This window comes from Mustela nigripes, chromosome 4, assembly GCF_022355385.1.
Source record: "Mustela nigripes isolate SB6536 chromosome 4, MUSNIG.SB6536, whole genome shotgun sequence".
Lineage (NCBI taxonomy): Eukaryota > Metazoa > Chordata > Mammalia > Carnivora > Mustelidae > Mustela > Mustela nigripes.
In genome coordinates this window covers 121,518,878-121,545,150 of record NC_081560.1, presented here as the reverse complement: position 1 = coordinate 121,545,150, position 26,273 = coordinate 121,518,878, and the positions used below count along the sequence as shown (strand labels likewise).

Genomic DNA, 26,273 nt, shown 5'->3' with positions numbered 1-26,273 from the left:
CCTGGTCTATGGGATGCATTCAATACTAGCCCCACCCCTTTTTTTAAAAGATCTAACTTGTGTTGGTTTTCACTGAAATCATGCGGTTCTGTCATTACTCTTGTAAATCTGCAACTTAACCTTTAGGGTAACTGGGATGATAAACTTGTAAAATGTTTGTTCCCCTTTGCTTTTATCTTCAGTGTATCTCCGTAATCCTCTTTCAATCTGATTCATTTATCTTGTTATGATGAGAATAAGGTATAACCTTATGGCTGAAGACTTGGAAAGAATGAAGGTGTTGTCAAAATAGTGACATGTTATCTGCAGTCACAGGTTGAACAATAGGTCTGAGAATAAAGTTCCTTGGTACTTAAAAAAAAAATCTATGGAATGAATGAAAATAAATGAATGAGTAAAAGAAAATGTCCCACTAACCACTTACCTGAGTTTTACTATGAATTTATTAGACAGCTCCAACTCCAACTTAATCTTCTATATTTTTAAACTATATTTATATAAAGATTTCTTTTTTCTTAGGGTGCTTGGGTGGCTCAGTTGGTTAAGCATCCGTCTCTTGGTTTCAGCTCAGGTTCTGTTCTCAGAGTTGTGAGATCAAGTTCTGCACTCAGTGGGAAGTCTGCTTGAGATGCTCTTGTCTCCCTCTGCCCCTCCGCCCTCTCAAGCAGAGATAATTTTTTTTTTTAAAGATTTTATTTATTTATTTGACAGAGACAGAGGGATCACAAGTAGGCAGAGAAGCAGTCAGAGAAAGAGGAGGAAGCAGGCTCCCTGCTGAGCAGAGAGCCTGATTCGGGGCTTGATCCCGGGATCCTGAGATCATGACCTGAGCCGAAGGCAGAGGCTTTAACCCACTGAGCCACCCAGGCGCCCCTCAAACAGATAAATGTTTATTTTTTTCTTTTTTCTTTAAGAAGTTGAGGAAGAGGAAGTAGGGAGCTAAATAGTGTTTTGTAAGTATGATCATATTGTTTTCTTATGCCCATTACAAGAAATTCAAGCAACATAATATAAAGAGGAAAGTTTGCATGAACTATCCTTTTCTATATATTTCTTTTTTTTTCTTTTTTGTAATTTTATTTTATTTTATTTTTCAGTGATCCAAGATTCATTGTTTATGTGTCACACCCAGTGTTCCCATGCAATATGTGCCCTCCTTAGTATCCACCACCAGGGTCACCATCTCCCCCATCCCAAAACCCTTAGTTTGTTTCTCAGAGTCCACAGTCTATCACGGTTTGTCCCCCACCACTGATTTCCCTCAACTCACTTTTCTTCTCCTTCTCCCAGTGTCCTCTGTGTTATTCCTTATGCTCCACCAGTAAGTAAAACCATATGATAATTGACTTTCTCTGCTTGACGTATTTCACTCAGCATAATCTCTTCCAGTCCTATTCATGTTAATACAAAAGTTGGGTATTCACCCTTTCTGATGGAGGCATAATGCTCCATTGTATATATGGACCACATCTTCTTTATCCATTCATCTGTTGAAGGGCATCTTGGTTCTTTCCACAGTTTGGTGACTGTGGCCATTGCTGCTATGAACATTGGGGTACAGATGACCCTTCCTTTCACTACATCTGTATCTTTGGAGTAAATATCCAGTAGTGCAATTGCAGGGTCATAGGGGAGCTCTATCTTTCATTTCTTAAGGAATCTCCACACTGTTTTCCAAAGTGGCTGCACCAACTTCTTCTGCCCATTTTTTGATGTGATTATCTGTTTTTTGTGTGTTAAGTTTGAGGAGTTCTTTATAGATCTTGGATATCAGCTCTTTGTCTATAGTGTCATTTTTGAATGTCTTCTCCCATTCTGTGGGTTGCCTTTTTGCTTTGTTGACTGTTTAATTTGCTGTGCAGAATCTTTTGATCTTGATGAAGTCCCAAAAGATCATTTTTGCTTTTGTTTCCTTCGCCTTTGGGGACATGTCTTGAAAGAAGTTGCTGTGGCCGATGTCAAAGAGGTTACTGCCTAAGTTCTCCTCTAGGATTTTAATAGTTTTCTGCCTCATGTTGAGGGCTTTTATCCATTTCAAGTTTATCTTTATATATGGTGTAAGAAAATGGTTGAGTTTCATTCTTGTATACATAGCTGTCCAATTTCCCCAGCACCATTTATTGAAGAGACTATCTTTTTTCTACTCAGTATTTTTTACTGCTTTGTCGAAGATTATTTGACATAGAGTTGTGGGTCCATATCTGGGCTTTCTACTCTCTTCCATTGGTTTATGTGTCTGTTTTTGTGCTAGTACCATGCTGTCTTAGTGATCATAGCTTTGTAGTAAAGCTTGAAATCAGGCAACGTGATGCTTCCAGTTTCATTTTTCTTTTTCAACATGCCCTTAGCAATTTGGGGTCTCTTCTGGTCCCATACAAATTTTAGGATTGTTTGTTCCAGCTCTTTGAAAAATGCTGGTAGAATTTTGATTGGGATGGCATTGAAATTATAGATTGCTCTAGGCAGTATAGACATTTTAACAATGTTTATTCTTCTGATCCATGAACATGGAATGGTCATCTTTTTGTGTCTTCTTCGATTTCTTTCATGAGTGTTCTGTAGTTTGAGTACAGATTCTTTACCTCTTTGGTTAAGTTTATTCCCAGGTTATCTTATGGTTCTTGGTGCTATAGTAAATGGAATCGATTCTCTAATTTCCCTTTCTATATTTTCATTGTTAGTGTATATGAAAGCAACTGATTTCTGTCCATTGATTTTGTATCCTGCCACATTACTGAATTTTGCTGTATGAGTTCTAGTAGTTTGGGGGTGGAGTCTTTGGGGTTTTCCATATAAAGTATCATATCATCTGCAAAGAGAGAGCTTGACTTCTTTTTTGCCAATTTGAATACCTTTTATTTCTTTTTGTTGTCTGATTGTGGTTGCTGGACTTCTAGTACTATGTTGAACAACAGTGGCAAGAGTGGGCATCCTTGTTGTGTTCCTGATCTCAGAAGAATGGCTATCAACTTTGCCTTGTTGAGAATGATATTTGCTGTGGGTTTTTCATAGATAGATTTTATTAATTTGATGAATGTTCCCTCTATTCCTATACTTTGAAGTGTTTTAATCAGGAACAGATACTGTATCTTGTCAAATGCTTTTTGTGTATCAATTGAGAGGATCATGTGGTTCTTCTCTCTTACTGATTTGTTCTATCACATTTATTGATTTGCAAATGTTGAACCATGCTTGCATCCCAGGGATAAATCCCACCTGGTCATAGTGGATAATATTTTGAAATGTACAGTTGGATCCTATAAGCCAGGATCTTGTTGAGAATCTTGACATCTATATTTATCAATGACATTGGTCTGAAATTCTCCTTGATGTGGTCTTTGCCTGGTTTGGGGAGCAGGGTAATGCTGGCTTCATAGAAAGAGTCTGGGAGTTTTCCTTCTGTTTCTGTTTTTTTTTTTTTTTTTTTTTTTTTGAAACGGCTTTGGAGAATAGGTATTATTTCTTCTTTGAATGTTTGGTAGAATTTTCCAGGGAATCTGTCAGGTCCTGGGCTCTTGTTTTGGGGGAGGTTTATGATCACTGCTTCAATCTCATTACTAGATATTGGTCTATTCCGGTTGTCAGTTTCCCTCTGATTCAGTTTAGAACTTTATAGGTTTCCAGGAATGCATCCATTTCTTCTAGGTTGCTTAACTTATTTTTTTTTTAAGATTTTATTTATTTATTTGACAGACAGAGATCACAAGTAGGCAGAGAAGCAGGCAGAGAGAGAGGGAGGAAGCAGGCTCCCTGCTGAGCAGAGAGCCCGATGTGGGGTTCGTTCCCAGGACCCTGAGATCATGACCTGAGCTGAAGGCAGAGGCTTTAACCCACTGAGCCACCCAGGCACCCCAAGGTTGCTTAACTTATTGACATATAACTGTTGATAATAATTTCTGATGATTGTTTTTATTTCCTTGGTGTTAGTCATGATGTCTTCCCTTTCATTCATAATTTTATTAATTTGGGTCCTCTCTTTTTTCTTTTGGATTAGTTTAGCCAGTGGTTTATTGATCTTACTGATTCTTTCAAAGAACCAGCTTCCAGTTTCATTGATGTGTTCTACTGTATCTCTAGGTTCTTTCTCATTAATCTCTGCTCTAATATTATTTCCCTTCTTGTGTGTGGAATTGGATTAATTTGTTGTTGATTTTCCAGTTCTTTAAGGTGTAAAGAGGGCTGGTGTATTCTGGATTTTTCAGTTTTTTGAGGGAGGTTTGGATGGCTGTGTATTTCCCCCTTAGGCCTGCCCTTGCTGTATCCCATGGGTTTTAACTGATGTGTCTTCATTCTCATTAGTTTCCATGAATTGTTTAAGTTCTTATTTGGTTTTCTGGTTGATCCAAAAATTCTTAAACAGGGTGGTCTTTAGCTTCCAAGTGTCTGAATTCCTTCCAAGCTTTTTCCTGTCAAGTTCCAGTTTCAAAACATTGTGGTCTGAGGACATGCAAGGAATAATCTTAATCTTTTGGTATTGGTTGAGCCCTGATTTGTGACCAAGTATGTGGTCTATTCTGGAGAAAGTTCCATGTGTGCTCCAGAAGTATTCTGTTGTTTTAGGGTGGAATATTCTGTATATATCTATGAGGTCCATCTGGTCCAATGTGTCATCAGAGCTCTTGTTTCTTTATTGATTCTCTGCTTGGACGATCTGTCTGTTACTGAGAGTGGTGTGTTAAGATCCACTACAATTAATGTATTCATATGAATATGATTCTTTATTTTGATTAACAGTTGGATAATGTAGTTGGCTGCTCCCATATTGGGATGTAAACATTTACCATTGTTAGATCTTCTTGGTGGATAGACCCTTTAAGAATGATGTAGTGTCCTTCTTTATCTCTGACTACAGTCTTTAGTTTAAAATCTAATTTATCTGATATGAGAATCGTTACCTCAGCTTTATTTTGAGGCCCGTTGGCGTGAAAGATGCTTTTCCAACCTTTCATTTCAGTCTGGATGTATCTTTAGGTTCCAAATGGGCCTCTTGTATACAGACAGATCCTGTCACTTTATGCAGTCTGCGACCCTGAACCATTTTATGGGAACATTTAGGCCATTCAAGTTGAAAGTGGTTATTGAATATGCATTTTTATTGACATCATGTTGCCTGTGAAGTCTTTGTTTCTATAGATTGTCTCTGTAAATTTCTGTTCTGTGTCACTTTTGGGTTCTTTCTTCTTTTATAGAACTCCCCTTAATATTTCTTGTAGTGCCAGCTTGGTGGTCACATACTCTTTAAAATCTTGCTGGTATTGGAAGTTCTTATATCTCCATCCATTCTGAATGTCAACCTTGCTGGATGAAGTATTCTTGGCTGCATGTTCTTCTCATTTAGTGCCCTGAATATGTCTTGCTAGTCCTTTCTGGCTTGCCAGGTTTCTGTGGACAGGTCTGATGTTATTCTGATGGACCTTCCTCTGTACATAAGGAATCTCTTCTCCCTAGTTGCCCTCAGAAGCTCTTGTCTAAAATTATGATTCATGAGTTTCACAATCAAGTGCCTTGAGGTCGTTCTAGATCCATTGATCTTGGTAGGTGATATTTCTGCCTCTAGGACAGGAACCCTTCTTCTATTCCCCAGATTGGGAAAATTTTCATCCAGAATGTGTTTAACTGTATCTTCTAGTCTTCGCTCTTTCTCTACGCCCTCAGGGATCCCAGTAATTCTGACACTGGGGCATTTCATAACATCATTTATTTCCCTAATTCTGTTTTCATGGTTTCTAAGCTGTTTGTTCCAGACCTCCTCCTTTTTCTCTATCAGTTTGTCCTCTAGATCACTAATTCTATCTTCTGCCTCAGTTATCCTAGCTGTTAAGAGTATTTAGATTAGAATGGATCTCATTGATAGCATTTTTAACTTCTTCCAGGTCGCCTCTCACTTCTGCCCTTAGAGATGCTATGTTGCCACTAATGGTTTTCTGCAACCTAGCCATTGCCTGGATAATTGTTATCCTAAATTCCCTTTCCTACATACTTATGTCCATATCCAGTAGCTCTGATGGAGAGGGCACAGTCTCTGAATTTTCCCTCTGTTGGTGTTCCTCCACCTCCTCCTTGGTGAGAGGTGGTTGAGGGGATGTATAGGTGAATATACCAACCACAATCCAGGCAAGATGTACCCTGGAAGGCTTTGGCGCAATTGGAAGTCACCAAAAAGAAAGAAAAAGTAAAAAAAAGAAAAGAGAGAGAAAAAGAAAACCCACCCAGCATGAGCACCAAAAGTAAGATTTATAAAGTATATAAACAAAAATGGACAAAAAGACCTACAAAAGTAAATGCCAAAAAAAAAAAGCCAAAATGAGCCCCAAGTATAAGATTTATATAATACCAGAATAAAAACAAATACACAGAAACACTGACAGAAGAATAAGATGGGAGGGTGGTTATAAATCATCTTTTGGGTGAGGAAGGTTCTTCCTGGTGTATCTTTATATCTTTGTTAAAGGACTCAACTTTCTAGAGATACATAGAAATACATAGATACATAGATACATAGATATATATAGGTGTAGTATTCATTAGAGAAAGAGGATTACCTTGAAGCTTATATCTATATGTATATTTAAAAGAAAAAGAAAAAAAGAACATAGGTATATGTATGAAAAAAGTTCAAGTTAAAAGGTTATTATGGAATATGTTGTATTAAATCTCTAGCTGTAATAGTAAGAAGTTTAAAGAAATTAAAAGAACAAGAATCGTGAGAATAAATTTTTTTAAAAAGTTGTATCTATGAAATATACAGGTTTTAGAGTAATACCAGGAGCTCAATATATTGTTCTCCCCTGATGTTGGGGTTTTACAGTTTTATGGGGACCCTGTGGTGGTTGTCCTGACTTTCTTTTGGCTTCCTTTCTGGGGGAGGGGCCTGCCATATTGTTTTTCAGTCAGTCTTGCTTGGGTTGAATTGTCCTGCCCCCCATCAAGGGGCTGGGCTCTATGGAAACAGGTTTTTCAGACTTTTGATCTCTGGAGGTTTTCATTCTTCCACGGCTTTTGGTGGCTTTTCTGAGGTTTAGTGGAAAGCAAACTGTACCCAGACCTCTGTCTCAGAGAGAAGCCTCAGTCTGCTCCCCTCTGGGTGGTCCAGAACACACAAACTCTACCTCTGCAAACTCTGCTGAGCTGTACAACCTCCCACAGGCAGAGCACATCCCCAGCCACTGTCTCAGGGGTCACATGAAGCACCTGCTTGTCTCTGCACCCCAATAAAACTGCATATAATATTGGTTCAGGGAGCCCACTTCCTGTGGCTGCCTTTGCCGGGACTGCGATCTGGGGTCCAGGCAGGGTGCACTTAGACCCCACAGTTGCGCAGGTCGCAGAAGGCTGCTGCCAAGGGAACCTGAATGGAGATCGCTGGGTTCTCCCAGAGTCGGGCTAGGAGTGTCGAGACCCTCTGCAGGTGGCAGATGGCTATGGTCTTAAAGAGCATTGGCTGGCATCCATACAAGACTCCCTTGTGCGATGGTGGGAGTGTGCCTAGCCCAGCACTGGTGCAAGCAGTGCAAAGCTGGGAGCTCAGGAACCACAGAGGCTCCACCATACACTGGCATGTGTGGCGGCTGGGCGGTGGCCTTTCTGGGTCCCTGGGCTTAGGCCTGTCCCCGTGCCCCCCAATTCCACCAGTTGCCCCTTAAGATGGTTTGCTTTTTTTGACTCCAAGTTAATGCTGGTCTCCAATTACAGGGCACTTTTGTATTGGGGTATTACTTCCCAGTGGGTTGCTTCTAGTGGCTCCCTCCCCCTTCTGTTTATCCTTTGATATCAGTCCTATTGTTCCCACTCCTCTTTACCTCTCTACTGGAGTCTTCTGCCCCTATAGAAGTGTATAATCCTACAACTCAGGCTGATTTCATGGGTGTTCAGAGTTTTCTGGTGGTTATTTAGCTCATTTTAGGGGACTGGTTGAAACAGGGTCTCCGACTTCTCCACCATCTTGCCCCTCCTCCCTCCTTACATGAATTTCTTATGGCAAACTATATCAGTCATTGCAGAGCTCTCCCCTGATACAGGGAGAAATCCATGATAAAGATATTACAGATAAGCAATGTTGAGGGTCTCTCTGTCTCTGTATACATGTGTGTCAGTAAACTAGTAGTGTACAAATAATTTAGGCTGACAGGCTGGAAAGACATGCTGTTCTTAATTTACATGTAAATTCTCATGATATTTGATTCCAAACTGTATGTATGAATTGGCTTGGCATATTAATAATTTAAAGCAAAAGGTAAAGATAGAGGCAGTTGAAACACTGGTACAAATTTATAGGAGTCAGTTCAAAGTAAGTGATTAAAAAGTTAGGAGCTCGGAAAACCTCTGTTAAGTAACAATGTACCCTTGTACATTTGAAGATCAAGGGCTGAAGAGCCATTCTTGAATAGCACATATATGTACATGTATGTAATATATTCATGTATATAGGTAATAAGGTAGACGTGCTTAGGTATACGGATATATATCACAAGTAGAAAGACAGATTTTTACAAAATGTGCTCTCATTTAAAAAGGTTTAAATTTAGTTTAACATTTATTTATCAGAAAAGGTGGGGAAAGAGTTCAAGTTTGGACACCTCTGTCTGTATCAGAAGAGATATTTAATTCCAGAAGATCTGCAAAGTTTTAAGAGAAAAGAATTCAGGGAGAAGACATCGGTTGCAGGCCTTAAATGACATAATTCATTTTTGGACTTCATTGGTGTGTGATTCCCTGATGTGATCAAGGAGTTAGTACAGTTGTATTTCATTCCACATTTAAAGTTTTAGTCACTCATGATTCTGCAATATTGCCCCCAAATACAGGAAAAGACACAATCTCAGTAGACAAGTTTCCTCATTGTAGAAAAACATAGTTTATGCATATATAAGTGATTTCCTTGGGACATACTTAATCAATGTGTAAATGGAAATGCAGCAGTTATAAATTATTCAAGTGCAGTATTGGGACAGATAGCCACCTTCTGCAATATATTTAACAACGTACTCATTCGATTTTTGATATGTGAGCTAATATTACTAGTGAGAACTAGGCTTTCTTAATAATACCACGAATTCATTAAATGTCTTGAATGAATTGGAGGCAGGGGAGAAGTTTATTAATGCAGATTTTTCTAGCCAAATTAATAATAAGCATAATCACATTTTATGGAACAGCAACTATGTGCTCAAAACTGTGCAGAGATTTGGCTATGAGCGTTTGTGCCTGTAATGTACACAGTCGTCCCGTGTGGCTAATGATTGCCTCATTTTGTGGTTGAGGAGTCTGAGCCTTTGATGGCTTCTTACTGATCTAAGATTTTGTACTTTGTAAGTAAAGGAGCTGAAAACGAAAGCCAGATATCTGAGGTCTTCACCACGATGTTCTTTCTTCCCATTTATACCTGTACCAACTGTCCAGAGTACAATGTAGTTTGATTCCAAGGCCAGCCTGCCTTCCTTCCTTCCTTCCTTTTTTTTCTCTTTTCTCCTCCCTTCCTTCCTTTTCTTTCCCTTTCCCTTTTTTCTATCTCTCTCTCTCTCTCTCTCTTTCTCTCTTTTTTTTTTTTTTTTTTTTGGTTAGGGAGCATAATTGTCTCAGGAAAGGAATCCACAGGCTGAACAAACAGAGTGTGTCTCCTTGAGCAGCCATTCTCTTCAGGTTCTGGGGAGAATACATTCTTCTCATCCTTATTCCTTAGCAAGGATCTCATCAGAAAAGATACTGTTGGGCAAACAGACCAGTGAGTGTGAGCTGATAAGAAAAAGATGAGGATGAATAGTACTTTAATAACAGGGACATTGACTGCACTGCGCCAGACACATTTAAAAGCAAACAGACAAACACAGTTAGAAAGATGAAAGCCAACAGACGAAGCGGACTTTGCTACCACATGGACTCCAAATGGTGGTCGAATCTATAGATAAATTTAAAAATATTTGTATGTCTAGTTATTAAAATCAATTCATTTACATTTGATGGCCTATAAATATTTAATAATATGCATTCTGATATTAACCCATGGGGATTAATAATGTCAAGTTTTTAATAGAAAAGACATTACGGAAATTGTCGTTTCTGGTGATAGAGACCACAGACATATGGCAATAATGTGTGCTTTTGATTAAAATCAAATTATGCAATTAGAAAAAAAATGTTACCTGTAGGTTAACATTATTTGTCTTTTCTATTGATGATTGTTGATTCTAGACCAAATGATAGATCTTTTTGTTGTTTGTATTCACCTAAATAGCTTCTGAGATTTGCATGCGGTATTTTTCTTAAGTTGGTAAACCTGCTATTCCAAAACATCTCTACCTACTTTTCATTGCTGTAATGCTCTGAGTCTTTATGCCCTGAGGGAAACAGGTAGCCTAGTCCTGGACTTTGGTACACAGCTATGCACCATGTATCACAGAATCTGGTGGCACACATAGTTTATAACAGCAACCATGTGAACACAAGGGTTCTAAGACCCTTGACTCCTGTAAACCATGCACAGGTTTATGTGTACAACATAGTTGGCAATTCCAATGAGACTCATAGAGCTCAAAGGGTATCATAAATTCCAAAAGTCTAGGCTTAAACAGGACATGGTTGATGATCTTGTTCTACCTTATTCAGTTTCTAGCATCATTGGGAGTTAAATGCTGAAAAAATACAGAGAATTTTTTTTTCAAGCATTCTTACTCAGTAAACATTAGCAAAACCCAGGCTGTCATCATTTTTCATTTACTAAATGTCATTTCAAGTTGAGAATGATTTTTTCCCCCAGAAAGCTTGTCAGAATGTCATGTTTGTACTTTGATTTATAGGATTTTGGATCGCTATGTTCAGGATCAAATTCCCGGTGCCAAGGTGGTGGTGGAGTCCATTGGTGCTCGAAGGCATGGGGACGCCTTTTCTCTGGAAGATTACACCAAATGTGACCTGACTGTCTACGCCATCGACCCCCAGACCAACCGAGCCATCGACAGAAATGAACTTTTTAAGTAAGTCCTTTCTGATTGTCTGTAACAGTATTGCCCTACAGAAGATCCTGGTTTAAGGCTGTAAATACTGAAAGGTTAAAACCCACCAAATTGTTGTTGAAAGTGTAGTGTAAGCAAAAAAGAAATCAGAGACCATACCTAGGGCTCATGCCTAGAGGTCTCCAGGCCCAGGTGGGAGGGAGGGACTTTGGAGGTCAGAAGGTCCATTAGGAGCAAGGGCAGTGCACAGAGATGACCTCCATGCCTGCTCCCATATCATGCTTTTGGAAGGCAGAGAGCACAGAATCCTTCTTCAGCTATCAGTTTGCCCGTGATGTTGTCAGCAGGCATGAATTTTAAGACTTCATCTAAGTTTCCTGAAGGTTGAATCAACAAAAAATTACTATCTTTTTCTCCCTTGACTTGGGAGTGTGGGGCAAAAGGCGATAACCCCTTCCACTTCAGTCCATCCTTTCTACCTATTTATTCCATTCTGGTAAACTTGAATGTTTGAGTTATGAATCCTAAAAATAAAGAAAGTGCTGAATTCTCAGCCAACCACGGCTATGCAGTTCTCCCCTGGAAATCATGTTAGAACAGCTTACAGCTTTGTCGTTCTAACTTTCAGCTTCGCTCCAGTGACACCTAGTGTCCACCAACCTCTAGGAATGCGGTTCTCATTTAAATTGAAATGCATTCTTTCTTCAACAATATTGGTGATATAGTCTCACGTATGTCTCCTAAATATTTATTGGTATTTGTGTATCTGTATGTACCCAAATCCATAATTTCAGATTTTAGTTTTTCTTTCTCTATATATACTGAAGAGCACCAAATAAATAGATGCACATACTAATTTACATATATATCCATATGTGGCTGCATTTATGTATTTAGCAAATGTCTACCTACCTACTTATTTATTTATTTTTTATTTTATTTATTTGACAGACAGAGATCACAAGTTGGCAGAGAGGCAGGCAGAGAGAAAGGGGGAAGCAGGCTCCCTGCTGAGCAGAGAGCCTGATGCAGGGCTCGATCCCAGGACTCTGAGACTGTGACCTGAACTGAAGGCAGAGGCCTTAACCCACTGAGCCACCCAGGGGCCCCCCTACCGATTTATTTATTAAAAGCCATGTATTCTTAATGGAATCTGTTCTGAATTTAAATCTGTTCTTGAACAAAATTTCACTGCTGCTATTTTAGCAACAATGGAACTGTGATATAATAGCAACTTAATTATAAAAGAGCCATAGTTATTAAGCACGTCATTCACCAACTTAAATTTAATAGCTATTTGGGCCACAGGCAAGATAGTATGTGATTAAGTAGAGAGACTGAGCAGTGGGTTCCTCTCAAGTTCTAGAACCAACATCCAGCTGCAGTAGCATTTTAGATCTACCAAGCCAATTCTGCATATTGTATTCATGTTAAAATTCATTTATAAATAGACCTTAAAATTACATGTAGTCTATGAATTGTTCTTATTAACATTTATTTAAACCCATCTGCATCCTTTGTTTTTACATACATTGGTTTTATTTTTAAATATGATTGGTGAGGCACCTGGGTGGCTCAGTGGGTTAAGCCTCTGCCTTCGGCTCAGGTCATGGTCTCGGGGTCTGGGGATCGAGCCCCGAAATGGGTTCTCTGCTCAGCAGGAAGTTTGCTTCTCCCTCACCTTATCCTCCCCCTGCTTGTTCTTTCTCTCTAGCAAATAAATAAATAAAATCCCTTGGAAAACAAACAAACAAAAAAAATCAATAATAAAGTAATGATGAGCATCATCTGAATTGCTCATATAAACCTTTAGAGGCCAACAGTTTGCAAACTGAAGCCAGTTGGGTTTCAGCGGACACTAGAAAGTATAAGATAAACATCCTTCGTTCTAAACAAGTTTTCCCAAAGCTAGGTTGTATTCCAAAGAGTAAACATAGAAATTCAATTGAATAACTAAGGGCCAGGAAAGAAGGTAGAAATTGAGAATAACTATAAATCAAGATTTTTTTATACTGAAGAGAGGATGGAATGGCCATTAAGTATTCAAGTTTTCCCTTAGAAGCTTGAACTAAGTCTAATATATTATTAGTTAATTATTAATTAATATAATAACCTAAATCCTGGAATTTTTCCTCAAAACATTTTATCATGAATTATATAGATATATTTCATAATCCAGTGCTCAGAATGCATTGATATTGTTGTAGTTAGAAGAGCTGTTGAAAATTTAGTTTTTGACACTGAATAAATATACTAGAATATTAAGACTATCACCTAACACCCAGATCAGTGGAAATAGGATTATTCTTTCAATTTCCCCTGATCCTAAAATCTAAGCTTTTGAGGATATTGGAATTCTTAGGCCAAAGAATTAGAAACAAACAAAAGGTATTTCCTCAGAGGAGTTTACTTTGACTTTTAAAATTGATTTCCTATCAAAACTTTTCTTTAAAGCTTATAAAAGGATAGAGAAGATTGGAATCAGTATAATTGTATGTTAACTACTTTGTCTTACAAGGCTGTGAGTATTTTGATTTTTCTTATTTGGGGTCATCTGAATTTCTTAGATTTTTTTTTTTTTTTGCAGCAAATATACATTACTTTTATCCTGCTTCTGTTCTTGCTGGTTTTTTTTTTGTTTTTTTTTTTTTTTTTTACCTTCTTGAATCTGTGTTTTTTGTTTGTTTTTGGTTTTTTAGATTGTCTCAATCTCTAGGATATCCTTAGACATTATCTTTTCAAGTGTTTCTTATAACCTAGATTCTCTTTCTTCTCATTCTGGGACTCCAGTTGAAATTCCTTTTTCTCCACACTTTCGGATGCTCTCTGTTCTCGTCTTCCTCCTCTTCTCCTTGCCCTCTCTTCTCTTGGTGCTTTCCTTTAGATAATTGCTGCTGCCTTGTTTTCAAGTTCACAGATACATCTGTTAGCCTGTCGATGTGCTCATTAAAGGAATTCTTCATCTTTACATCTTAAAATAAAAAAAAAGAGAAAAACAAAACAAGCCTTCCATTTCCATTTGGTTCATTCTTATAGTTTCTACCACTTTATTGAACTTCCCATCACTTCAAGCATGTTTTTCACTTTCTGCTAGTTTCTGTAAAGTACTAAGCGGAGCTGTATCAAAGTCCTTCTGATGTCCCAGCATCTGGGCAGTGTCTGGTCTGGCTTCCCTGCTGGGTCTCTCTGAAAGCCCTGGTAGCTCTTCATTCTCTTAGCCCGCCCCATCAGGGCCGAATGCACTCGCTCGCTCACTGCTTGGCTCTCCTCCCGCAGCTGAGATGCAGCAACATGGGTGGGTGGCTGTCTGTTCTCCTTGTCTAGCCTGCATGCCTGGGACATGGGCTGAGGCTCTCTCACTTTGCTCCCCCTCCTTCCCATGGCATTTGTTCACTACAACCATACTTGTGGCATGTCTTGGTGTCAGAGTTCCCTGCCCCTCCCAACCACTAATAGACCTCTGCTCCGTGCAGGGTGTCCAGAAGAAAACTCCTGTTCCTCCTCCACACGGAGTGGGGTTTTGCGTATACTTGTTCCCCAGAAACAGTGGGCTTATCCTGACCCATAGGTACTGGGATACTTCCTTCCCCTCTTTCTGTGGCGTAAGGTTCTTGCTTTATATGAGAGATGGGTCTGTGGAATTGCCAGGTACCCCAGCCTCAGCTGCTTTTTCCCTATAACCCTGCGCTAAAAGGGGATTTCTCTCCTGTCTCCAGCCCTGTCCCTAGGTCATCTTATGAGGGCCCTTGGAAAACAGTTTGCAAGTGAGTACAACGCCAACCACCCCCCCCCCTTTATGTTCACGGGTCTCTTATGCCAACTTTGGTTGGTACATGTTGGTACATACTTAGCTTCTAAAAATTAATTAAAATTAAATTAAAATTTTAGCTCTTTTGCAGGCACCTGGGTGGCTCAGTCGGTTGAGCATCTGCCTTTGGCTCAGGTCATGATCTTGGGGTCCTGGGATCGAGCCCCACATTGGGGTCCCTGCTGAGCAGGGAGTTTGCTCCTCCCTCTGCTTGTGTTCTCTCTCTCTCTCTCTCTCTCTCTCTCGAAATGAATACATACATTCTTTAAAACATTTTAGCTCATTTCTTTTATTTGCTTCTTTGGCAGCCACTTTTCCTTGTTCTCTGAAAGGTGAAACAATGCTTGGTCTCATCTCCCAGTAGAGGAAACTGTCAATCTTCAGAATTTGGCACTTTGCTTGCAAAAAAGTTAGGATTTTTGTATTATTTTACCTTTTTGTCATTAGGGTGGGAGCCACAGGCTCTTAGGCTTCCTGCACCCTGAGCATCCTGAGCAGAAACACATCATAGTACTTTAAAATAGAACTTAACTAAGTATTTGTTTAAAAAAGCAAATACAGTTTTAGCTTATGTGCCTTTTTATACATCCAGCCTGTTTAATCTTGTCTTTCTGGATGGTAAACAGGAAATACAGGAGAAGCTTGTATACTGTACAGACTGCATTTAAAAAATTGTAGAAAATAACATGTTTATGCTTTAAATCATAATCTGACTTCAGCTCTCATAAAGCTTATTTCCCATTCCTAAGACCAGGGGGGAAAAAAAAAAAACCCTAAAAATAAAGAGTGAAATTTATTTATTTATTTTTAAGATTTTATTTATTTATTTGACAGAGATCACAAGTAGGCAGAGAGGCAGAGAGAGAGGGGGAAGCAGGCTCCCCACCGAGCAGAGAACCCAATGTGGGGCTCGATCCCAGGACCCTGGGATCATGACCCGAGCCAAAAGCAGAGGCTTTAACCCACTGAGCCACCCAGGCGCCCCAAGAGTGAAATTTAAATAATGGAAAAGTCATTATTAGAATCTAGTTTACTATACATAGAGTATGCAATATATTAAGGAATATAAATTAGTCCTTAATTTGGAACTGTATAAAGGAAATACTGGTCTACCCATGACTTGCTTTATTAAGCAAAACAATGTTATTGAAGTGGCATGGATATTGGCAAATGTGTTAACCCTCGCTTCCTCTGTACACCTGTTTCAGAGACCCAGAAGCAGGGTATCTACCTGGCAAAGAGGCAGTTGTGCCTCTACCATGTAGATGGGGGTCTCTGTGGAGTAGAGTGCTCACTCCTGCTCACCATGCCCTTTATCTCTGCATGCATAGGTACACTGCAGTATGAAAACCATCAAGGCAGAATGCAGCGTGGACGGATGCTTCCATACCACACTTTGACAGTTGTATCCCACACAAGTAAACAGGCAGGGATGCACATTGGCCTGTGCTCCATCAGCAGACTGAATGGGAAAACAGGGAGCTGTCTGCGGAATGTTATCTCATCTCAGTGGTGCTGGAGAGCAAGGTTCTTGCCTTACAGAGTCAAATGTCACAGACTCTCACAGAGAGTGAGTAAAGCAATACAAGTTTATTGAGTGAAGATACAGAAAAAGCTCTCAGGGATGAGAGGGGTCCCAATAGGGATGGTCTTTTTTTTTTTTTTCTTTTTAGTTCTTTTTTCATTATTTTTTATTATGTTAGTCGCCATACAGTACATCATTAGTTTTTGATGCAGTGTTCCAAGAGTCATTTTCTATGTTTAACACCCAGTGCTCCATGCAATGCATGCCCTCCTTAATACCCACCTTCAGGCTCACCCCTCCCCTCCAAAACCCTGAGTTTGTTTTTCAGAGTCCACAGTCTCTCATGACTCCCACCCCCTTCATTTTTGCCTTCCTTTTCCTAATGTCCTCCATGCTATTCTTTATGTTTCACAAGTGAAACCCCATGATAATTGACTCTCTGCTTGACTTATTTCACTCAGCATAATTTCCTCCAGTCCTGTCCATGCTGATACAAAAGTTGGGTATTCGTCCTTTCTGATGGAGGCATAATACTCCATTGTACATATGGACCATATCTTCTTTATCCATTCGTCCATTGAAGGGCATCTTGGCTCTTTCCACACTTTAGTGACGGTGGCCATTGCTGCTATGAACAATGGGGTACAGATGGCCATTCTTTTCACTACATCTGTATCTTTGGGGTAAATACCCAGTAGTGCAATTGCAGGGTCATAGGGTAGCTCTATTTTTAATTTATTAGGAATCTCCACACTGTTTTCCAAAGTGACTGCATCAACTTGCATTCCCACCAACAGTATAAAAGGGTTCTAGGAATGGTCTTCTATAGAAAGTTAACCAGGGAATTTAAATCCTTTTAACACCTCTATTGATATCACCATACAGCAGGGACTAGTGGTAACACCTTCAATGGCTTACTTCCTTTTTAGGGTCCTTAATTTTCTTGGTCACAAGTAGTTGTTACACCAAGACCACCTCTGACACCTAGGACAGGATGGTCTGCTTTGTTCCCTTATCTGGTTTCCTTTCATCTACTGCATTTTTGAATTATGTCAGCCTGATCCTATGGCCCCATCCCTTCTCTCCTTACCTAGTCTGACCTGTCCCTTACTTATCAGGAAAACAGCAGATCTGACAGATCTCCTTCCTGAGATAAGTAAGCATGGGACAAAATGCAAGCAGTAATAAATACTGGAAAACAAAGTGAAAGAAGTAACATTGCAGTGACTCAGAGGCGGAATTTATCTCTGGAAATATTCTCCAGAAACCACTGGAAAACAGTTTAAGGTTTTTAACAAAAAACAAAACTGTATGGGACAATGAAATGGCATGTGTGTTTGAGGAGCCCTGAATCCTTCCTTCCCTATTTCTGGTGAAAGAACCCCATCAGTGCTCTCTACCACGGTGCTGGTGGTAGGCGTCTACATTGCCTCCCCCTTAGAACTCGAGCCCCTGCTCACTGCCTGGGTGTGGGTCAGTTAGACACACAAAAGGACTCAGAATCCCTCTTCAAGGACCAACATGGAAGCTAGCTTTGCCCCCAAACCAGGAAAAGTATAAAACAAAAGCCTGAAGGTTTGGCTCACTTTTTCCACCTCAATATGGAAAATCTCCAAACTTTTCCCCAAATGAGAAAACATCTGAAAAAGAAATTAGCAGCATAAAGTACATACATAAGAAGCTAAAAAAAAATAATAATAATACAAATTATAAAGGAGATCAAAAGATATTTAGAGGACAGTGAAGATACAACCTGACAACTGTAGGGGATCTCTGAGGTAAAACACTGCAGTCACAATCACAGAAACATAAACCAAAAGTATAATGAAGAGACTCCATTACTTTCCCAGACAAAATCAATGAAAATGTCACCATGTGTCATTGAAAAGTATCTGAATATGTGTTCATACTACTGAGGCACAAATAAAAGTGACTTGATTATAAAGAAACAAAAATTTAGATAAGCCTTAGACATCTCATAAGCACAATAAAATGCCAAAAGGCAATGGGAATCGGATTCACAATTTTTTTGAAGGAAAATGTTAGGACTGAGGAATTTGTACCTGGGCAAACTGTTTTGCATGTAGAAAGCAAAATGGATATTTAATTCTAGACTAGGTATGGGTTCAAAAGCAATCAACAATTCCAGGAAACAATGAGGGCATTTACCTAAATTGAGAAACAAACCAAAGTAAATAATCAAAATAATGGAGCTCTTGTACTGTAAAAAGACTAATGAATCTTCCCATCTTCAGGTGATGGGATGGCAAATTCAAGAATCATGTAGAAGGGGGTCCATCATGTGGATTCCACATGATAGGAGTGAATTCTTCCCCCAAACTAATGATCTTCCTCTGCTGATTCTTCCCAGTTTCTAATACTGATTTTGCAAAAAGAACTCTTAATCTGTACTTTATTTTTATTAACATCTAATGTATTATTTACCCTAGGGGTACAAGTCTGTGACTCATCAGTCTTACATAATTCACAGCACTCACCATAGCACATACACTCCCCAATGTCCATAACCCAACCACCCTAACCCCCCAGCCTCCAGCAAACCTTGGTTTGTTTTGTGAGATTAAGAGTCTCTTATGGTTTGTCTCCATCCTGATCTCATCTTGTTTCATTTTTCCCTTCCCTACCCCCTAGACCCCCCGCCCTGCCTCTCAAATTCCTCATATCAAGAAATCATATGATAATTGTCTTTCTATGATTGACTTACTTTGCTCAGCATAATACCCTCTAGTTCCATCCACGTCATTGCAAATGGCAAGATTTCATTTCTTTTGATAGTATTCCATTGTATATATACACCACTTCTTTATCCATTCATCTGTTGATGGACATCTAGGTTCTTCCCATAGATTGGTTATTGTGGACATTGATGTTATAAACATTTGGGTGCATGTGCCCCTTTGGATCACTACATTTGTATCTTTACGGTAAATACCCAGTAGTGTGATTGTTGGATTGCAGAGTGGCTCTATTTTCAACTTTTTAAGGAACCTCCATGCTGTTTTCCAGAGTGGCTGCACCAGAGTTGCATTCCTACCAACAGTGTAGGAGAGTTCCCCTTTCTCTGCATCCCCACCAAACTCTGTCGTTTCCTGAATTGTTAATTTTAGCCATTCTGACTGGTGTGAGGTGGTATCTCATTGTAGTTTTGATTTGTATTTCCCAATGCCAAGTGATGAGCATTTTTTTATGTGTCTGTTGGCCATCTGGATATCTTCTTTGCAGAAATGTCCGTTCATGTCTTCTGCCCATTTCTTTATTAGATTATTTGTTCTTTGGGTGTTGAGTTTGAGAAGTTCTTTATAGATTTTGGATATTAGCCCTTTATCTGATATGTCATTTGCAAATATCTTCTCCCATTCTGTCAGTTGTCTTTTGGTTTTGTTGACTGTTTCCTTTGTTGTGCAAAAGCTTTTGACCTTGATGAAGTCCCCATAGTTCATTTTTTCCTTTGCTTCCCTTGCCTTTGGTGATGTTTCCAGGAAGAAGTTGCTGCGGCTGAGGTTGAAGAGGTTGCTGCCTATGTTCTCCTCAAAGATTTTGATGGATTCCTGCCTCATATTGAGGTCTTCCATCCATTTTGAGTCTATTTTTGTGTGTGTTGTAAGAAAATGGTCCAATTTCATTCTTCTGCATGTGGCTGTCCAATTTTCCCAAGTCTTTGTTGAAAAGACTTTTTTCCATTGGACATTCTTTCCAGCTTTGTCAAAGATTAGTTGACCACAGAATTGAGGGTCTATTTCTGGGCTCTCTATTCTGTTCCATTGATCTAAAACAGATCTTGTGTCTGTTTTTGTGCCAGTACCATACTGTCTTGATGATTACAGCTTTGTAATAGACCTTGAAGTCTGGAATTGTGATGCCACCAATTTGGGCTTTCTCTTTCAACATTCCTCCTGCTATTCAGGGTCTTTTTTGGTTTCATATAAATTTCAGGATTATTTGTTCCATTTCTTTGAAAAAAATTGGTATTTTGATAGGGATTTCATTAAATTTGTAGATTGCTTTAGGTAGCATAGACATTTTTCACAATATTTGGTCTTCTAATCTTCCAAATACTTTATTTGGAACTTCTTACCTTATCCAACAAATAATTAAAACAAATTGTGGTACCATTCTATTCTAGCACTTGGAACCACGGTTAAATCTTTATTACATTCTCTAACATACCTAAAAATGACCTAGGAAAAATGCTGTGAAAGGATTTTTATATCTACAAAAACATACTTGTAAGAAAAAAAAGTAACAAAAAATCTAACTGCCTTACATTATCACATGAAAACTTTAGTTAAAACATACACCTTTAAAACTAAAATTGAGTTATCTTAGACATTGGGTTTTTTAAATAGGAAGTGTAAGAAACTACCCAGTGGAATTTGTATCTGGTATCAGTCATCTCTTTACTTTTTCCATAAGGAAGCTATGTATACTGTGCAGTAAAGTCAGCATGATCAGTCAGAAAATTTAAAAAATGTCAAAATGGATAAAATAGACTGTTAGATGCTCTTTGTTATCATTGGGATAGTGTAATTTAAGGCCATTTGAAAATTTTTCCCCCATTTCTTTGTGCTTTCTCCATTTTCAACATAAGTATGGTGGTTTATATTATGCAGTATATTTCTAAAATAATAGTTTTCACTTTATATATGCTGTTTAAGTACAAGAATAAAAAATATTTGTTAAAAAAGATGTGATGTGGGTATATTCAAATGTGAGCGGCCTCTGCATTGGGGCCTGTGAGTAATTTTGCTTTTTGGAAAGTTTTGTGCTTTCTAATTTTCTGTAGTCAGACCTTTTATAGATGAACATCTAAAAATTCAAAACCAAAAATACCTAAGACATGGTGTGGCTTTGTGGTATTAAGAACAGAAGCAGAAGTGTTATATCAATATTGTAGGATTTATACAGGGATTGTGCAAATATTCCCAAAAATTTTGAAAAATATTACCTGTTAATTAAAACAAAATATGTAACAAAATCTTAATAAATTAAGTAATAATTTTCCTTGATTATCCACTCCCCCACCCCAATGTGATGCCCATAATAAGAACTGTATTATTCAGAAGAAGACTTTGTGAGAATTGTTGGCTTATTTTGGCTAATTCCTGTCATCCTGACTGATTTGCTATCTGCATCATTTATAGAGTCTTCTCTTTCTAGGCAGGAAACACTTTTTAATTTGTTCACCTCTTGCCCATAAAATGTCATTTTGGTTTGGGATTTGAGAGTGTCAGCATACAAGACAAATGGAGATTTTGGACCCTGATGGCTTGGGTTGGTGTCTCAGATTCACGGCCCAAACTGTGTAGGGCCGTGTAACTGTTCTGTTCTACAGGGTGATTCTGAAGACCAAAGCAGACAAAATGCAGGATATAGTTTTAAACTATATCCTACGTAATTTAGAATATTCATTCACACGAAAAATATAATCATGTAAATTATTTCAACACAGTGATATTAAGTTCAAGGATGTTGATAATTATTTTTCTCAAGTCTGTGAGCATATTAAGTAAGGTCATTGTTATTATATCCGTGATACGTGTATACAGGTGGTAGTTGCTCTCCTTCATTGCTCTTTTTATATTTTTTTTATTTATAAGACTGACTCAGCTTGTGATTCAATTAAAGAAAATAATAAAAGCTATCACAAATTTATTTAAATATTAAATACTTAATACTTAGTAAAAATAGTAATGAGATATTACACAATTATTTTCTGTATTATTTAAAAATATTTTACAAAAATACTTTCAAAGGAAATACTAAAAGATACTGAAAAATTCCATTTAAAAGAGAACTTTCTGGGGCGCCTGGGTGGCTCAGTGGGTTAAAGCCTCTGCCTTCAGCTCAGGTCATCACCCTAGGGTCCTGGTATCCAGCCCAGCATTGGACTCTCTGCTCAGTAGGGAGCCTGCTTCCCACTGCCCTCTCTGCCTGCCTCTCTGCCTACTTGTGATCTCTCTGTCAAATAAATAAATAAAATCTTTAAAAAAAAAAAAGTAAATAAATAAATAAAAGAGAACTTTCTGTTAACATCATTGATTTTATGATTTATCTAACAATGCAGGTTTCTGGATGGCAAACTTCTTGATATCAACAAAGACTTCCAACCGCATTATGGGGAAGGAGGACGCATTTTGGAGATCCGGACCCCGGAGGCAGTGACCAGCATTAAAAAGCGAGGAGAAAGTCTGGGCTACACAGAAGGGGCCTTGCTGGCACTCGCCTTCATCATCATTCTCTGCTGTATCCCTGCCATTCTGGTCGTTCTGGTCAGCTACAGACAGTGAGTATCCCTTGATGGAAACCTGCATCGACCCAAAGCCAGCCTTGCGAACATAGCTTTGGACTCCCAAAAACAGGAATAGTGCAGACCTCTTGGGGACTGCTATATGGCCTTTCTTGAAGGGAAAACAAAACAAACTTCCAGCATTGCCCACAGTGAACTCAATGTGCCCATGCTCCTAAGATGTTCTCCTCCAGTAGGACTGTGTTTGTGCTCTTTGGGGAATCGACCTCCGGGAGCGAAGGTAGCAGGGATCCTAGGAAGGGTCATGTACAGATATCCCTGGTCCTGAGGAAGGTCTGAGATCTGACCACACTGTAATGACAGCACTGTATCCATGTCGTTAAATTTGCATCTGTGTAAATGCCCGCAGTGTCAGCAAAACCATTTAAAAAATCATAGTAGGCCACATGTCATTTTCCATGGGGACTCTTCCTTCCTGGGGAGCCCTGCGAGAATCTGTGTTGTGACATATGACAGGATATTGTGGTGGTGCAGGTCTTATGGGCAAATACTTTCATTTAAAATCTTACTTAGGCCCTTCGAAGTAGTGAAGAAATAATAGCTAATGTAAGCATCTGTACTCGAGGTTGTCTAGGAAGCTCTTCGTTATTTGACACTGGTTGTGGGGAACCTTCATGATAGAGGTCTAAGCACTTCAAATATATCCATATGGATAATGACTGGTGAAAACAGTTGTGGGACAGGTTAAGAAGATGCTGTAAGAGTATCTTTCATCACAAAAGCAATGTGAAGTTGCAAACACAGCATTTAGGTTGATACACTGGAGTCTGAAATACCCTTAACAAATCAACTGATGCACTGGCTCTAAAGCCTTCATGAACCAACTTAATAGTGAACAAATGGTTTTAATTTTTTAAACCATCAAGCCAGAATTCATTTTCATGTTAATCTGTCTTACAGTTATTCTTACTTTTTGCGCTGCTTCCCAAAGGAATGCTGCAGCAATAAACCAGGGAGGAGACCTCTTCTTTTGGGCACATGGTGGCAGGGACCCAAACTGAAGCATCCCAGATGTTATACTCAGGGACGTTATACTAAGATGCTTAGCATTTCAACATTATGTAGATGAATTTAATTACTATTCTTTTTGTAGTTCAGTAATCAGGTCGACACCCCGTGAATTCATTTTAGTTACTGCTTTTTGTAGATGGACAGAATTAAACAAAACGATGTTTTGTGCTGCTCGTGTTTCGAAGTAGCATTCTAATATTTACAAATCTAACTTTTGTACTTTTATGTTCTACTTCTAAGTAAGACCAAATGGTTGGCTAGTCTTTTGTATTAACATTTGTTTCTGAAAGTCATCTGTATGTGGCAAAGTTAAGGGGCAAATATGGGGAAAAGTGCCATGGATTTGTGACCCAGGAGGGGCACCTTCGAATCCCAGCCCCTGCCTCAAAGGGAGACCCCGGGGGGAATCACAGCCCAGTGCCTGGGTCCATTCCTGTAACACACCTGTGATGCCAAGAAGCCCATTACAAGAATCTGATCACCTTTACTCTTTCATTTCTCCCTCAGAGTTTGAACTCCTGTCTCCACGTATTCATCCAGTGCTGCTTGCTACAGTTAATTTCTTTGTTTCCCTATAATGAATGTTTTCACAGCATCTGTGACGTTGTCGGTAATGATGAAGTGCTCCCCCATTCTGACTTTCTGAATTGAAATACTTAGCTTCCCTGCAGTGTCATTAAGTCTGTGTCATTATGCATTTAACCAGTAAATTATTCATTGTGTAGAATAAATCAGATGTTAAAATATTATGAATGCAGCCCTTCTAATGTAGCTTTCTCTCTCTCTTCTCTTACTCACTGCCTTTCGAAACAGGTTTAAAGTGTAAGTATAATCAACATCTTATGTATGATTTTGTATACTATGAAAAGAAAACCCCCGCATACCCCTGATAAAGCAGTCAGTCTGCCAGGACCATGTATGTGACTTCAACTTCCCTTGTGCTTTTGTATGTACAGAATTGGGCTGCTCTTTAACTTTGGGATCCAAGGGAGGAGAAGTGAAAAAGGTCATTTGCTGTGATAGCTTCCACACTCTGAGGTCTTGGTTTTGAGGAAGGAGCTCATAGTTGGTGTTCAGGACATTCAGAAAGGGCCAGAATGCCAGGTGTCCCAGGTACCCAAAGGAAACCAAAGCAAGCCCCCATCCTTTAGGAGGGGGACCCTCTGTAAACTACATGGCTTCTGTCAATGAATGTCAAAAATGTTTCAGATCATTTTAAATAGAATAACTTTTTTAAAAAATAGACGATGAAAGATAAGGAAAAATTATGTATCTCCGACATTATACATCTTCAGCCTTGCCTCACATGATGAGAGATTACTCAATAACCACCAATTATTAATCACAGTTTTAAAGACAGTTTGCCCCCATCTTTAATATTACTATTTCACTTAACTTGCCAATATTTCTACTGAATTCTGTTATTCAAGGGTCAATATTTTAAAGAACTGAAGGGGCAGAGGATATGAGAGAATGCTACTCAGTGAGGATGCTTCTGTAATTCTACCAGTTTATAAGTTGGAGTATTTGTGTTCCTGATGATTTTAGTATGTTTGTATGCCAACTGATAAGTATACGATTTCTAAAATGAGTTTTACCTTGCCTTACCCAAGCCGCCAAGCTGAGTGCACCAAGACTGCACGAATCCAGTCGGCATTACCGGCGGCCAAGCCTGCTGCACCCACGCCCACACCTGTGGCCACACCCCCGCCGCCCCCGCCTCCCCCTGGGGCACACCTGTATGAAGAGCTGGGGGACAGCACCATGTAAGTAGGCTTTGCAGCCACTCTTACAGACAGGTGGGTGTGATGGATGCTGGGGGGTGAGTATTTCATGTCAACCTGATGCAGAAATGCAGGTTCCTTAAATTATGACATTTTTCTTAACAAAACAAAACAAAAAAACTAAATTGTTAGGATGAGAACCTAAGAAAGGTTGAGCTGAAAAATAATAACCAAAACACAAGCAAACCAGAAAAGAACATAAAAAACTTAGTAAGAGAAAATTTGCAGATGTCTAACTTGAATAGTCTGTTTGTAAACCTTCACAATTACGCATATATTTTTTTCTCCAGAATTAAGAATATATTCTGAAATTTTCTCATAGAAAATAAGGAAAAATAAAACAATCATAAACAAATCAAAAATAAAAATCAAAAACAAAAAAAAATCATAATCCTGATTTGGTATCAAAAGCCAACTCCTGTTTGGAAGTTTAAAACTGATGTGATGGTTTAAGTCACAAACTTTTTAAAGATGCAATCTTAGGATGTCATAACATAGAATAATGAAAATCTGAAACCCAAATAAAGAATTAAATATCCAACCACTTAAAGAATATACTTTTCATTATATTCTTCTCAAAAGAGACTGCTGTAATGCTTCATATTGCTCCCACAATATTTGGAACCTCTAAGCTATATTAAATCATCCACATTTGAAAACTCTTAGATTACTGAGAAAAGACTTCACAGATGTTTTCCATAATGATGCTACTCTTATAACCTGATTCCTTTTGGACTTACTTAACTTGCCTATGTTTTAAAAATTCAAGAGTAACTATTTTGGGACATGAGATGCAGAACAACCAAGGAGATGATAAAATTCTGAATATGGCTGAATTAAATCCAAGACAGCTTTTATCAACTGGAAT

The 26,273-nt window shown here is 38.8% G+C and overlaps 1 protein-coding gene across 1 annotated transcript in view; it reads left to right on the top strand.

Moving 5' to 3' along the window:
* The window catches only part of PCDH15 (protocadherin related 15), a 784,172-nt gene that overhangs the window by 738,860 nt on the left and 19,039 nt on the right, over nt 1-26,273 (top strand). Inside the window, exons 29-31 of the mRNA XM_059397646.1 lie at nt 10,794-10,970; nt 22,368-22,586; nt 25,235-25,387. Of these exons, the coding sequence (XP_059253629.1) occupies nt 10,794-10,970; nt 22,368-22,586; nt 25,235-25,387 (549 nt within the window). The remainder of the gene's footprint in view (nt 1-10,793; nt 10,971-22,367; nt 22,587-25,234; nt 25,388-26,273) is intronic.